Source organism: Apteryx mantelli, chromosome 6 (assembly GCF_036417845.1).
Source record: "Apteryx mantelli isolate bAptMan1 chromosome 6, bAptMan1.hap1, whole genome shotgun sequence".
NCBI lineage: Eukaryota > Metazoa > Chordata > Aves > Apterygiformes > Apterygidae > Apteryx > Apteryx mantelli.
In genome coordinates, this window is record NC_089983.1 from 16,283,237 (window position 1) to 16,299,345 (window position 16,109).

The window sequence follows — 16,109 nt, forward strand, 5'->3', positions numbered from 1 at the left end:
GCTTCTGGCCTCATTTAAAACAAAGCTAGTTTAGCTAAATAAAAACACAAAAGCAACCAGCTGGCAAGTGGACTGATACTGCAAAAAGTTGTTTTATTTGCCACCGTTGTAGTCATTGCCATGGCTTTATACAAGAGGTTGCAGGCAATCTGAAGATCCTTGTGGAATGGAGCAGCAGGATTCCCAGAGTCGAGCGGGCAGTTTACACATGTGTCTGCTATAGCAGCAAGCTGGGGATGCCCTTCACTGCAAAATGGGCTTTGGGAGTCAGCTCTGGGTAGGCAGCCTTGCAGGGAGCTGAGGGACTGCTTGTTTGGTATGTTTTGCTGGGTTTTAATCAAGAAGACAACACTGAGGCATACCCTCTTGGTTAAGGCACCTAGATTTATTTTAAAGAATATAGGTTTGAACAGATAATTATTGCATAGGTTCTGCACTGCCTGATTTTTAAGTTATTCTCCAATAACTTTATAATGTGGATTTCAAAGGCAATGCAGTCTGCAGATGCATCATTGCTGGTAAGCTGCTTAAATGAAAGTTATATTACTTCCCCCCCTTCACCCCCCCATGCATTCTTACGGTCTGCATCAGGTCTAATACAGTTACAAGTGACTTGCAGTAGTTCATGTAAGAGCAATGAGTGCTTTTATGCTAGGTGACAATACACATTTAAAAAAAAAAATAGTGTAATTTTCAGAGCTCAGTCTGAATTTTCAGGACTTAAAGGAAAATATTAGGAAACAGCGTTGGATGTCTGTGGCTGTCCTACCTGAAGTCAGCCTGACAGAGGAGGAGAGGACTTCAGCTCTTCAACACCCGTGGGGCAGAAAATCTTGTAACTGTATTCATGTTAACTTGAAACAAGAGTTTTTCCAACTTAAAATGAGAACTCATTTAGTATAACTTTCTAGGGTTTATCAAAAACAATTTTAAGTTGGTTTTATTAATGTAGATTTTTATTGTAATCATACATAATTTTCTTGACAAGAAACCTCTTTACTACAATATTTTTACATTATTACAAAATACTACTTTTTTTTTTTTTCTGGAAGAAAGTTCCTGTGGAAAGGAAATAGGACTAAACTTTGAAATCTGAAATAGAGACTAAACTGCTTTTCATTTACTTTTCTACCCTTTGAGATGCCAGAAGCAATTTCCTCTCAAAGCTGACTTCCTTTCTGGAAATGATTTTCGTCTCCAACCCTGTTGAGGCTCTTTTCTCATTCCCTCATTCTGACTAACTTGCTTTTTTTCCTCTGACTTGCTACTGCATTTGAGGAGATCTTCTGGAGGTAAGTAATTACATACAAGTTTCTCTCTTAACTTTCAGTTCTTTTTTTTTTTTCCCCCTTTTCCTCCTCAGCCAGTCCGTCTAGAAGGACAAACAAAGCACTATTGGTGTCCTCTGTGAGAGAGCACTGATAGGGGGCTGGCTGTAAATTGACGTGGCATGGAAAATCTCTGCTAGTTTGTAGCAGCTCTGACACTGCTGGGAAATCAAGCTGACTTTTGCCGAGTTGGTAGCTTGAAGTCATTTTGGGCTTACTGTTTATATGTAGAAATGAATAGAAAGTACTTTCAGTTTTTAACTTGGGAACCAGAATTTTTCAGTATTTGGATTTATGGCTAATAGAAAACAAAATCAAAGGGAATTATTACTTTTTTTTTTTTTTTAAAGGGAGAGCAACAGATCTTGCTGCTCCCCCTCCCCTTTTCCTGTAACTTAATCATTTGCAGATCTTACCATGGGGTGCGGACTGAGAAAGCTGGAAGACCCAGATGATAGCAGCCCTGGAAAAATTTTTTCTACGTTGAAGAGACCACAAGTTGAAACAAAGACGGATTCTGCTTATGAATATGTATTGCTGGATTTTACTTTAGAAGGTATTTTTTTCTGTTTTATTTTTAATATTTTGAGAAAAGAAGGGATAGTATTTCACTTAGTTCTTTCTTGTTTGACTTACAGAAAGCTTAGATACTTTTATCAAAGCTAGCCAAAATGTAAGACTTTTATTTTGAAATACAAATCATGACAAAGGTCTTCAGTTAGATAAAATTACAATGGAAACTACTGAAGTATTTTTAACAACAGATCTCTCCAAATCACACAACTGCGCTTGTTAAGGAAGCTGGCTAAAAACTGCTTGAGAGTTTTTCCTGTGAGTCAGATACTGCCATCCTTACTCACTTTGAATAATGGTTGTCTGAATTCAGTGTGACTGCTTGCAAAATTGGCTGTGCCTAAGCAAGGGTAGCAGAATGCTCTGAGTAACTATTTTTTAAAATGTGTTCAACTTCTGAAAACGGGCTGTCATTGTCCTTGTTACTTTATACAGAAATAAGTCTATTTCTTAGTTGTGTACCAGGAATAGTTTTCCCTCTTGTTCCTACCACAACCCTTTGGTAGATATTTTAATAAGAATCTTCTAGTTTCGTCTTACAGTATTTTCCAAATGCTTTATTGGTAGTTGCTGAATAGTCTTTTGAAATTGTGACCAAAATGAAATAAAATTTGTATGCGTAGCTGGAGGCAGACGGCACTCTGTGGGATACTTCCTTCCAGAGGGTGTCCCATCTCTAACAGACCAACTCCCCGTTCCAGAAAGTTGAAAACATAAACAAGCCCAGATGGCTGCCCTCCGAGCACAGACAGCTCAGTTTTGCAGTCACTTTGCAGTAACTCACATTTTATAACAAACAAATCTACTGGAAATTCTTAAGAGCAAGGATTTAAAGTAAATGCAATAGCTGGAAAAAGGATTTGATAAAGGGAAAAAGTGTTAGTGTATGTGTTGTTACTTATTCAGGAACTTTTTCAAAAACAAAACTTGACCTCTGCTTAGTTTTCTTTTTGAATTACTAGACTGTAGTAATATTTTTACATATATCAGTCTGTTTATTGAAAAACTGCAAGATTATTAATAGAAAGAAAATATTCTAGTAAGTTATAGTACTTGACATCCAACAGTATTTGTAGCTCTGTTTATTTGCACATATGAAGATGAGTTGCTCATTGATTTGCTCTGTTTGGAGAAACAAACCTTTCTTTGTATTGAATAGCAATAGTAATAACATACTTGAAGTAATGCTGGGCTGTCTAATGCATACATTGATTACCTACTGATGTACTGATAATAGAAAGGATAATAAAACTTAATTTTCTTGAAACTGAAGTGCATTTAACGTTCTTAAATAGTCTGTGTTCTGTATAGTTTTGCTTTATTTTAAAGTAACGTGTTTCTGGGAAGTATCATGGAAAGGATTTGTTATAAAGAAGATTTTTGCTTTCGAGCAAAACGCATATCAAACAAGTGCAACTAAAGATGTATCTCTATTATTTTAATAACATATCATATTATTGCAGTTTAAAAAAAGTTAATTTTTTTCGTGTTTAGTCTCATATTCAAAGCTGCTCAGCTTCAATGACATACTATAGAATTCTGAATGCTAAATGACATTGACAGTGTTCAGCTTTAGATAGTAGCCTAACTTTTTTAGGTTTCTAACTGTAGGCAATTAGGTTTGTAAACGTAGGTATCTCTTTGTAGAATAGTTTTAGCTGTATATACATATTTAACTTTACAATATTTTTTTCCTTTGAAGTCTCTACTTTTTGCACTCAGATTGTGAATACAGACAAAATATAATTGTGTGCACTGTCTTTCTGGAGACATTTCTGAATTTTGTTTGCTTATGAAATGTGGGGTTTGGCTAAAGTACTGTAGGGAATATAGTGGACTGTTTTTTCCCATTGCCATCTCTTAACCCATTCAACTCCATCCCACATATTTGTTGCCACTCCAGTATCCTTGGGCTAAATGAAGCTTTCTATCACTTTAGAACAAAGTTAGCTTTCACTCTGCTGTGAAATTGTGTTAGGTCTTCAGGGCAGTCTTTGCTAGTTTCTAGAGCAAGATCTTCCCCAACACCTGGGATTCCTGTTTGTCAGAGTGACTTGTTACCCCTAAATCCTGGATTTGGTTCCGAGTAAAACATAGAAAACCCTAACTTAGTATCCTCTCTATACCTACATTAAGGTAGAAGTACAGCAAGCATAAATGCATTATATTTTAATTTAATATGCCTTGTTCTCTCTTCATGAGATTTATGCTCTATGAAAACAAAAAAGGGGCTGTTGGGGAGACTTTCGGGAGTCCATGGTCTTCTTCCAAGCCATGACACAGATTAGGTCAACCATGCTGTAATCTAAACCTGCTGGCTGGAGTCCTTGAGCAACTTAACTAGTTATCAGCAGTGTATTGTACTTTGGCCTCTCCCCTCCTTGTCCCCAAAACACTCCCATCCCTATGGCAAAAATCAGCCTCGAGTCCCAGGGAGGTTCTTCTGCACCAGGAGAATCTCCAAGAAGAAAAGTACAGCCAGTCTCTAACTTTGCAAGAGTTGCATGGTACAAAGGAAATGGAGCAGAGGAATTTCCAAAGTGTAACTGTAAGTGCTTGTCAAGTATTGCAAGTTTTACAGTCTGAATCATGAGGTGTATCTCAGTTACACAAACAGCTGCTATTTTTGAAGCTCAATTTAAACACAAAGTAGGAATCGCTAAAATTTTCCTAGTCAAGCAGAATGCTTCTGCCTTTTCCAAACTCTCCTGTTAGGGAAAAGAAGGAATATCAATGCAAGTGTTTTTCATTTCAGCCCCCTAAAATGACATGCTGTGAAGCTCTTGTTTGTCTGAATAAGCATTTGAATATGCATAAAATACCTGTTTTGTCATCATCGTCAATATCATGCATCTAAAATTAGCTATACAACTAAGAAGTTAGTTGTAGTTCTGTTGTTTGTAGACCTGTTTTGGTTACCTGTTGCAAGAGAACACATCAGGATGGAAATTTTGTTTAATATGGTTGCAGTCAGTGAAGTGATGATCATGTTGCATACTTACTTGCTTTTTTTGGCTTCTGTGTGTTGTAGAGTAGTTATCTCTTCAATATATATTTAGTGTCTTTTGGATTTACTATGAGAGGACTTACGGGATAGAGGTATTATTATCTAGGACAAATACCATCAATCACTCTGTGAAAGGAAGGTCTGTAATGTGTTTTCCACTATAAAAGTATGCCTAAGTATTCCTTTTGCAGTGCAACTCCAAAAGTGGCTGGTAAGGTAGCGCAAGAAAGTGCAACAGCCCAGTCCTGTGTCTGAGAATGGCAGAGTTTACATAAATTGGATGAGTTTGCTAGTTACCAGCAGTAAACCTTTTTATAGAGGGGGAAGTAGTCTAGAGAGATTGAGGCTGTACAGAACGCAACTCGTCAACCTGCAGAATTCTAGCTCAGTTTGTTAGATTAAAAAACATTGGCAAAGAAAATAGATAATAGGTTTATCATATTTTAAACCAGTAGGCTAGATCTGTGACTTTGTGACTTGCTGTGTCTTTGATAAACTCCTTATATGCCTTGTTAGCCCACGTCACTTTTCTAACCATTAGTGGGCAGGTAGGTAAAAGAGGAAATTAGAACACGAAGTGGACTCTAAGGAATACCTTTTCAAAGTGGTGAGTGAGATTTATTTTTTTTCTTTTTTCTTTTATATCAAAAATTTTTATTGTAAAATCAGGGGAGAAAAAATGTATTTACTCTTTTAGGGTTTTTTGTTTGATTTGAAAGAAAATGTTTAAAGTAGCATGTTAAAATGTTTGTATCTCCTAAAATAAGCAGTGTGGGTCAAGAACTTAAATCCAATTCAGTTGAACATCAGTAATGTCTTTCCTTATCTTAATGCACAGAAAGTCTTCCAAAGTGTGGGAACTGTCAGAATCCAAAAAAGTACTGCGTCACTTACAGCAAGGGTCACTGACAGACACCATCATATTCCAAGCCAAGCGTTCTTGTCACAAGAGTCCACGTCTGTGATGGATGAAAAATTCAATGTTGGCAGATAAATGCTGGCAAAACTAATCTTCAGTTACTGTTCGTATATTAGTGCTGGTCCCTTGCTTTGCAGAGGTTCTGAGAGCATCTAAAATTCCAGTTGGAGTTGAGGGGAACAGGAAATACTGAGTCAGATTTACTGTGGTAGAGTATAAACTATTACCAGTACAGAATCTTCTTTTCTCTGTGCAGAAGCTGTGGATTGTACTATTCAAAAAAGGTTCTTTAAAAAGATTTTATTTTATTTTACTTTATTTTAGTTAGTTTTTGCCAACCCAGATGTAGTACCTAGCTGGTATCTATTGATCAGAAATCTGTGCTGGTACTCAGAGGGATTCTGCTTAGAAATAGTAACGCCATGTAGCTTATTGCAAAATGTACTTAGATTTATTTTAAAAAGGCGTTAGAACTATGTTAAAACTATGGTTTTCAACATATGATCCACAGATCACTTTTAAGGGTTCCAAAAAAAATATTTAAGAAAAACAAACCAGTTGTTTCTACGCTTAACTTTGTTCTAAAGAAGTTTACTTCTCAACTAGGAAAAGGGTAAAAAATACTGCTTCAGTATGTCTAAGGTTTTGGCTAGACAAAAATGTTGCTCTGTTAAATTGAAGACTGTTTTGTGTTTAGATGTTAATACAGTTCTTATAATAGATTGACAAAGCTAGATCCAATGGGAAGGTATTGCCAAATGAATTACAAGTTAATATGATCTCTCTGTTTGTAAAAATACGTACTTCAGCTAGTTGAATACTTAGCTGTGAATCTGCTCCTTCGTGTACGAAGATGGACTGTAGTTTTTCAGTAAATGCCTGGGATAGATTTTGTGTGCTTGTGTAAAAGGAACTCGCTGAAAGGTATATGTACCTCCGTAATGCCTAATGTGCATCTCTTCTGTGCTTTCAATGCTTTTAGCTTCCTCAAATCCAGAAGTTATCAAGATCAGTTCTGTGTTGGATATAGCATCAAAGGTGGAAGAATATTACAACATAGGCTATATCGTAGGAGCTGTTCATCCTATTATACTGCCGATTGGACGTAGAAGGCATTTCCCTGCGAGTCATATGTATCGAGTGGTACTTTCACGATTAAAATTAAGGTAACAGAGAAATAATTTAGAATACGTTGGTTCATTAATTATTGAAGCCATTTCTAAGTGTATTGCTCACATGCATAATATTATTAATTTAAAATAAGCACCTCAAAGAATCAATTAAATAACTGTTCCTTGTCTAGAATGGTGAGCAACTTGGTAGCATTATTTATTTTATTAACCCTGAACATTTAATAGGGTAACACTTACTTTGCCTTAGTGTCCAAACAAATCCAAAGTCATTTATCATACTTGCAATATAATTTTAAAACATGTTTGTGGGAAGATAAGTTATTACAATTTACCTCTTTGTTTTTAATAAATTTTTATAATAAGGTATCTTATGTCTTAGAACCTACAACAAACAAAAAACTAAAAGGGTATTAAGCTTCTTTTAATTCCCTCACATCTGTTCTTTTGTTCTTCATTTGCAAAACTTTGGTCTTTAGCTTTTCCCGTAAGAGTATCACTCCCTGAAAATCACTAAAAAGTATGAAGTACTTTCAGCTTGGCTGAAATAAAGTTTCTTGTTCATTCTTATCAAGAAACAAATAATCATTCTGTGATTTTGTGGGGAATATGTATATAAAAAAATGATTTTTGTCACTGAGGGAATATAAAAAATTACTTTTGTCACTGTTGGAAAGTCAGGAGCTTTTATATTCCTGCTCCAAAATCTTGTTTATTGCTGTTGTTGTCACAACATTAAAATCACCATGTGATCATACAGAAAATTTACAAAGAAATGTTACTATTAGTTCCTTTGAATGCAGAGAAAAAAAAATTTTTTTCTTAATTTGAATAGCTAGAAAAGTGGATTTCTTACTTTATTCAGGTCTCTGATGCTTCCCCTTGCTTCCTCAATCCTAGTGCAATACACAAAGGCGCTCTCGGTTTCTCGTGGAAGACTGGAAGGACAGGAATCTGACGGTGCCCCGTACAGCTCTGCTGATACTTCTGTAAAACATGGTTCACTTGAGAGAGTTTCTCAGTCAGATGCCTTGCTTAAACAAGCATTGTCCATGGCATTTGATGTCATTTGTTAATGAGGGCTCATACAACTTACTGTCATAAAATTCATCTGCAAAACCAGGTGAATGTTGTTCATGTGGACAAACGCTTGAAGAAGCAAGGCAGAATATTGCTCTTGAGCTGACGTTACAACGCACAGCTTCCACAACTCAGTTTATTCCCGTAGCTGTGGTATCCTTACGAAGTTGTGGTTTGAACCTTTATGCCCTTGAATAACAGAAGGACAAGAACCTGCAGCCTCCACATGAAACTGCTGGGTACAAGTTCCCAGTTTCCTATGCAGATGCCATATGTACCTATGTTGGTTTTCCTGTAGACAAACAGAGTTCTCCAGCTGCTATTTGGAAAGTAACCTTTAACATCTTTCATTGATGTTTCATTCTAAGGCAAAAGCTCGTGTGAAAAAAATGAAGAAAATACCATTCTATTGTAGATGTGCACCAAATGTTGTTGTCCAGGTAACAATATTACTGGTTTTAGACAAAAAGATTCATAATATTCTCGAATGTTAACTGGGAGTTAAAGCATTTAGGATTCTGAAAGCTATGAGTAATTCAAACATTACCTCACCAAAAGTATTACTGCATTGTATTTCTAGTATTTGCCTACACTGTTATTTCATAAAATAGCTGTGACTCTGCTCAAATTTCAAAACTGAACAGCAGCCTGTTAACACTTGTGAAAGCACCATTTCTTTTCTTAGTGTTTTTTTCCTACAAAACTGGTTCTCTGTTTTGTGCTTGCTACATTTATAACTAACATCAGTATTTTTTCTGTTATTAGAGAGAGGTTTTTGGATTTATTTGCTGTGAAAGCAGGGTTCTTTTTTTAAACAAAGTTTTGTGGGGTTTTTTTTCCAGTTAAGTTCAGTTTCCAGAAAATGGCCATGAGCAGCAAGTGAAATTTATGTTAAATATTTATATTCTTACCCTGACACTGTAATACACAGTACCGCTACTTTGTGTAAGAAACTAGACAAAACAAAACACCAAAAAATGCTTGCTGAGTTTTAAGCAGAAGTATGAAAAAGTATTGCCAGATTTCATTCATAATCTTTATTCCAAAAGAAAAGAAAAGAATTGCGCATGCAAGCATTTGCACAAGTTAGCAGCAAACTACTGACAAAGACTGCTTTCTTTCTGTGTTCTAGCCAGAAGCATACGGCACCCAGAGGACAAAGGCACCCCAGGCTGGTGATTGAGGAATGTCCTTTAATGTATGAAACACTGACAAACGAGGCAGTGAAAGAACTGTTAGAAAAGGTATTGGAGGGTTTTTTTCCAAACTTCTCGCAGGATTTTTATTTCTAACATAGATGTAATTTATATTTAATGGTTGGGGAGCTTGAGTGTGGGTGGGTTTTTTTTCTAGCTTTGAGTTTTAACCTTATTTTTGCTTTATATAATCTACCAAGTCTTTTATTGATGTAACAAGAGTTATTTTTCTTCTTTAGTTGCTTTTTCTAATTTAGGACTTTGTCCTGAGTTCTGTAAAGTTTTTGGGGACTGGCCATTTATGCTACCAGAAGTAGAATCAGGCCTAAACTTTGAATCAGTCTTCAAAAAAATGTTTGCACAATAGCTTTTTCTGGAATTAATATTTTAAAGTTTTTGAAGATTTATGTTGTTGTGTGTTAAGTAAGGTATTCATAATGAATATAATTTCTAAGAAACCAGGGTTTTTTCATTCTTTAAATTATAACAAAAATACAAAATACACAGTAATTGTAGCACTTCTTTTGAAAATATTGTATAGTTAAAGAAAACTAAACTTACACTACAATGCAAGCTGTAGTTCTGGTTCTTTTTGTGTTTCACTTCCTCTGTAAAATTGAAGACTTGCCAAAACAGGAAGTTATTGTTATTACAAGAGTTAGTGATATCTTTCACATTAGTTGCTAAGGGAAGAAGTTGAGGAAAAAGTGTATTGGAAATATTTAATGATCTTTGAAATTATCAAAGAGATACTTAAAGTTTTTAAATGGCTTGTTTTGAAATTATTGCGTTTCAGGTGTTTCAAATTTAAAATTGGACTCCAATACACATTTACCATATGTGTATTGCCAGGTTGCCTATACAGTGGGACCAGACAAACATTTAAAGGAAAAATGTGGTTGAAATTAGCAGTGATTCAGTCTTCCAAGGAAATCTGGAATGTAAGAACTACATGAAAATAATTTGAGTTTAAAATGCTCCCAATGTTTTAAAAAGACTGAGCCAGTAATCCAGTGTAAATTTACTTTTTTTTTGAAAGACCTCCTGAGCCTGCAAGACTTTGTGATGCTTGGGGGGGAAAAAAAATCATCATATTGCCTCTTTTTCCACATGTTGCTTGTCATGTTTACAATTTTTTTGGTTGTCTTAGAAAAACAGCTGCTCTGTGCAATCACAGTGGTGGCTGAGTTTTGGCCAACTGTAAAATCATTCCTGTGCATAGGTAATGGTGATAAACAATAACACTTCAGTCTTTCATGATACTAAGAAAGCATGGTAGTACCATCGTTATTCGACTGTTATCAAATCTGTCAACTAAGTAGTTCATATGGGTTAAGTGGGGTAGAGATCCTTCCCTCTCTCCCCCAACTTCTTTTTGCTGGGTTGGGATTTCTGTATCTCCCTGAGAAGACTTTGTTGCTCAGCGGATCCGGTAGCACAAGATGTCAGTGGGGTCTCCTTCCTAGGTTACAGCACTCCTTCTCCCAGCGAAAGAAGCCCTCCCTCCAAGAACAGCCATATCCCGCAGCTGGCACATGCTCTGCAGTGGTATTACAACACTTCAGTGGGGAGGAAGAGAAACAACTTTGGCTGGAAAAGAGTAAAGGGGATTTTAATCTGCTGCCAGCTCGCTCCTTTCCCCATGCGCCTTACAGTGGCAGGGAGGAGCGGGACGTTAGACAGTAACAGTGAAGCTGAGTAGCCCATAAGGGAACCAGGGGATGATAAATCTTAACACAAGACAAACAGCAGCTGTTTCTATAGTATTAGTGGTTAGTAATTTTAGTACAATTAGTATCACATATGTTTAGAGGAACAATACTATTTATTGCATCAGTATATTGCTTATCAGTAGGACACAGCAAGTAAAATGCTTCGGTTTTGTTCTAAATGAAGGATTTTGTATACACTTAAGTTAGTAGCAGTACTTGCCACCTTTCTTGGCCTGAGTGCAGAGGCACTCTGGAAGGCTTCTGTTTGCTTTAAAACGTGGGCAGCCTACAAAGACAAACTACCTTACTATAGCTCAAAAGATTGCATCCTTTATATTTCCTTGAAAGTCAGCAATTTAATTAAACAAAACATGTATATAGATTAAAAAAAAAAAAAAAAAGTTATCCACTGTCTTAAAATCACTTTCCAGTTAACTTTCTGTTGTAAATGCAGGTTAATGAAGCCGCTAAAAGAGGAAAGAAGTTTGTGGGATTTATAACACAACATTTTCCTCAACCTAAAGCCTGTAATGGAACAAACACAGATGGAAATGCAGAGTGGGAATCAACGCTAGGCAGAAGAAACAGGGAACACAGAAGAAAAAATTCAGATGAAAACTATAAAAACTGGAATGAGGGGACACTGAGTGGTCAGTCATCTGAGAGTGGGATAGAAGAGGAAATGCAAGCAGAAGGCGAACTGTCACAGGATGCAGATGTCCAGTTTGGAAAAGAAGGCAGCCCTGCTAAACCACGAAAAGGAGACGGTAATAAATGCTATTTTTTGCAGAAATAAGACATTTTATTGAGTTATCCTTTTTTTGTTTAAAAAGTGTTGGCAAAAATAATAGAGCAGCGTATTTTCTCAGATACTGGCTTTGGAAGACACTACTTACTTAAATGCATACTTATTTCTAAAAACATTTCCAACAAGAAGTCAGAAGAAATATTTACATTCTGCACTGTGTATGTCTGCACTGTGGTAATATGAAAACTGAAATATCATTTCTACATACAGACTATTTTAAATGTGCTGTTAAAATTGTAGTTTGTAAAATATATATATATAACATACATAATTTTGATCTTAAATATGGTGCAAACAGGTAGCTTTTTTGCTTGATATGTGATTGACAGATATGTGGCTGGAAAAATGTTTCACAAGGATGTGAATGTTTTAAAACTTTTTTCCCCATATGTGTTAGTTTTTACCTACTCTTAGTATTCAACCATAAACTTGTAATGTATGTCCAAGGTGATGCTATAATGATGACAGTCCTCTTGCCTGTTTTAAAACTCGCAACAAAGGGATCCCCTTAGGTTTAGGGCTGCTTCATGCGTCTCCCCAACTCATATAAGGCACGGCAAACAAACCCGTGGATCATCGGGGATTCCTTCTGGCTAACGTGCCCTCAAAGAAGCATCCTGAAAGAGATCACCTAAACTAATGTGGTGATCGTGGAATCAGAGGATAATTGTTACAAAATGAATTCGCATTAGCGAATATTAAGCATTAAAAAGTTGTTTAAGAATAAAAAAAACTGTTAGAAAACCTAGTTGTAGAAGAATATATAAACTACATAGCGTAGTCTGCGCAAGATGTTGTCTAAAGCAACGTCTTCTGACACTAAAGCAGTAAGGCCTTCTCTTTTGCTAGGAGAAAAGGTGAATACTTGATTTAAGTAATCTAATAAGCCCTTTCCTGGGAAAGAGAGCAAGCCCTTGGATTATTTTATTTATATGTTAAACTTCCTCTGTCACCTCCCCCCCCCCCCCAAGTGACTTTCCTTCCTGCTTGTGGGGGGGCGGGTGATGAGATTACATTTGGACAAAACAGGTTCTTGGCTGATGTGCCATCCGTGCTTTAATTGCTCTCCAAAGCAACCTTTTCACTTCCCTGTTAAGAGTTAAGCAGCCTCTCTAGTTTGTAGGCTGCCAGGATAATGACTCGAAGCACTGCGATAATCAGTGTCCCTCTTCCGAATACTTGAATTAAAGCAGTTCTCCTGCAACATGCTGAGCCTTTATAGCATGATCTGTTAAAGCTTAACTCTTTCCTTACAGCTTGAAATAGTGGGTTTGTTATATATAGCAGAATGAAGATCTTGTAGTTAAAAAGCAGAAAACTCTTGATTCTGAAGCGCAGAGCAGATTCTGAGCAGAGCTTTGTTCAGGCCCATTGGCGTGAGCAGGTGGATTAGCAACCCGTGCCTTGCCTGAGAGCAGAGTTGTCAGGAAACTCTTCAGAAGGTTTTGGCAGGAATATGCCTGTCTTCTCTGCTACTAGTCAAGTACTCAGTAAAGTTACTGGAGTTTATAAGACAGCTTCTGAAAATGTACCCCCTTTGCTTTGTAAATGTTTTATGCAACCATCATTTAAAAAAGTGCTGGTGGGAATTTTTAAAGAAACAGTGTTATATTCATGCAGGTATGTACTGCCACTTCAGTGTGCCACATTCGTCTCAGTCTGCACTCAAAAGATAGGAAAATTGCGTGTCTGAGTGCCAGATTTTGGGGGTGATAATGTGTGAGTTTTCATTATTTAGTTATACATTAAAAAATACCGCTAGTGGAGGCAAATTTCTGATAAATATGACCAATCAAATAGTTATACTGGGAAACTCAAAACTTTTTCTGAAGAGCAGATGTAAAAGTATTACCTGAGAACATCAGCAGTGTGTACACAGGTGATACTGGCCTTTTCTACAAACTCGGTTGCGCTGCCACTTTCAGTGTACCCGTGGCGTGGTGCTGGGGTTGCGTCCTCTCGCTCCTCTGTAGATGTGCTTACAGAAACGGGCTCACTGCACCATGTGGGAAGGGAAATTAACTGTATCAGGATAAACACGCTTACGCTAACATAACCATCTGTGGAGGTGACACAAAAAACCGTGTTAAGAAAGGAAAGGCATCTCTTGCTGATAGAGTTCAGAATTTTGTCCGGAATTGAACGGGCCTCGTTGGAGGCACCTGCTGTCACTTGCAGACGTGTCATCCCTGAGGCCAGTCGGAGCCAGCGGAGGTGCTCCAGAGGGGAGGTCGCACTGCTTACAGGGGCAATTACCCTTTGGAAATCTCCTCCATTTGTGGAGCCTAGAAGGACTAGCCTCCCAGCGGGGGGCATCTAAACCAGCTTCTTCTGTCTGGCTGTGTGCGTGCTTCTGCTTTCTAGAGCTTTGTGCTCATTTAGGCTGCTCAGAAATTGAAATACTAGACAGAATCTCAGGACCTTTTTATTTTGATTGCTTTGTCTTATTTCCCCACAACAGCAACATACATATATATGAGTGCATTTGTATAATGTTCTTTTTTTAGAACCTGTATATTTAGCTAAAACTTTATCAAGGTTTTCCTAAAATACTGTGGATTTCTGAAATTTAATTCTTTTGATGAAGGTTTGTTTGTGACTGTTTTTGTAACAGAACTGTATTAATGCCTAGATATAAAAAGCATTGGAAGATGTGCAGGTTCTGTTGTTTTATTTTCCACACGAGCATGCACACGCGTGTGCTTATCAGTTATTGCATGGAAAACGCCAGTAGGCAACTGGTTATACTGGTAGTTAGGCCATCTTCAGAAGAAGATGGGTACAAATTACTGCTATACAAAGCATTCCTAATGTTTAAAAATTTAGAAAATTGTCTTTAATCTTCAGTTAGTTTTGTATATTTGTAGTCAGAAGTTCAATGGGTAACAGAAATGAAGTCTGTTTTAATTGAGTTTTGTCTTACATCTGCTATACTTCCACTACATAAAACCCACCTCCCTAAAGGTCCAATGACAACCCAACAGCAGTATATTCAACTTTTTCTTACATTTCTGAGCCCCCCCCCCCCCCGAGTGGGTTAAGGACTCAAACTAACAGTAAAGTCATATCAGGAAATAATTCTTGGAACTGTTACTTAGGATACCAGCTTGAAGTAGAGAATAATAAAAAGACAAAATATTTTTATTTTTGAACACTGTCTTCTGGAACTTCATTTTTCTTGACCATTTTGTTTCTTTTTTTCTCTTAGATAAGCTATATACAGTCTTCAATGTTTTTGATGATGATTCTACCTGCTGGACCTATCACGAGGGCATTTTGTCTATGAAAGTAACAAGAAAGGGGCCAGTTGTCAGTACCCTGGAAGCAGACTGGCTAGAACTAACCACGTTTTATTATAAACAAGGATTGTCCTTAATTGATTCTTTTGTGCACTGGGAAACTTCTAAAGGTAGGTATTATTTCTGAATATTTTGGGGCTTTTACTTATTTATATAGATCCACTTATTTTGCAGAAGAAAGTTATGTTTTGCTTTTAAGATGAAAAGCAAAATGTAAGCATGCTCAGGTAGTCATTGTAAATTTGTAGAATCTGATACCTGATAAGGAAATAAAGTGTTTTCTGGATAGCTATAGCTTTGAATAATTGAAATTTCTACTGCTTTTTATCAAATTCAGGATTTCCGAAACAGAAAAGCAGCGTAGCATTATAATGCAATAAACCTTTTGCGCTGGTGGTCTTCTGCTTGTTTCCTTTATTTAAAAGGAAAAGATATTGGAACAAAAATATTTAGATACACCTTTCCCTGATGTTCATATTGTGCTGCTACTCACTCAAGACACAGTCTTGCACTTCTTCATTGAATATTTCTAATGAGACAAAAAAGCAACTTCAGTTCTTGGTGTGCTTTCTTAAGTCAAAGTAAGCCCAACGAAGAACTGAAGAAAGCAGGAAGTGTGGAAAGGCTTAAGAATTCTCTTTAAAACACCAGATTGCTTTAAAAATCTACTATTGATTCTGAAGTTTTAGATCCAGCATCCTTCTACAGGTCATTCTGGCCAGATTTGAACTTGTGCATTGAGTAGAGAAATCTGCTTCTGTTCTTGCCCTCAGCTGCAGGTAGATCCTCCAAGGTCTTTTCAGGTAGCTGGGAGAAAGATCTCCCATGGTCTCTCCTGTTTCTTGGGCTCCTATGCAGGAATCTACCTGCTCTTTTAACACTCACTCAAATTGCTATGATGACAGAGCTTCAGAGCACTGGATTTTCTTTTGGCTTTTCGAATTTCCTTGTGCATTCTGACAGTGTCAGCTCAGTCTCTGTTTTTCTTTGGAGAGACTCTTCTCGCTCTTTCACCGTTGCTAACCTTCACCATCCTGATGAACAGACGTTAAGTCCC

At 36.9% G+C, this 16,109-nt stretch overlaps 1 protein-coding gene across 3 annotated transcripts in view; it reads left to right on the plus strand.

Annotated features, from left to right (window-relative positions):
• Positions 1-16,109, plus strand: part of RFTN2 (raftlin family member 2) — a 55,892-nt gene that overhangs the window by 15,442 nt on the left and 24,341 nt on the right. Inside the window, exons 1-6 of one of the 3 annotated variants that reach the window (XM_013952169.2) lie at positions 1,186-1,292; positions 1,738-1,884; positions 6,810-6,993; positions 9,170-9,281; positions 11,400-11,712; positions 14,962-15,162. In XM_013952169.2, the coding sequence (XP_013807623.2) occupies positions 1,746-1,884; positions 6,810-6,993; positions 9,170-9,281; positions 11,400-11,712; positions 14,962-15,162 (949 nt within the window). In that variant the 5' untranslated portion in view covers positions 1,186-1,292; positions 1,738-1,745. Of the gene's footprint in view, positions 1-1,185; positions 1,293-1,630; positions 1,885-6,809; positions 6,994-9,169; positions 9,282-11,399; positions 11,713-14,961; positions 15,163-16,109 lie in introns of those variants that run through there. The other 2 variants (XM_067298894.1, XM_067298895.1) reach the window with 2 other exon arrangements.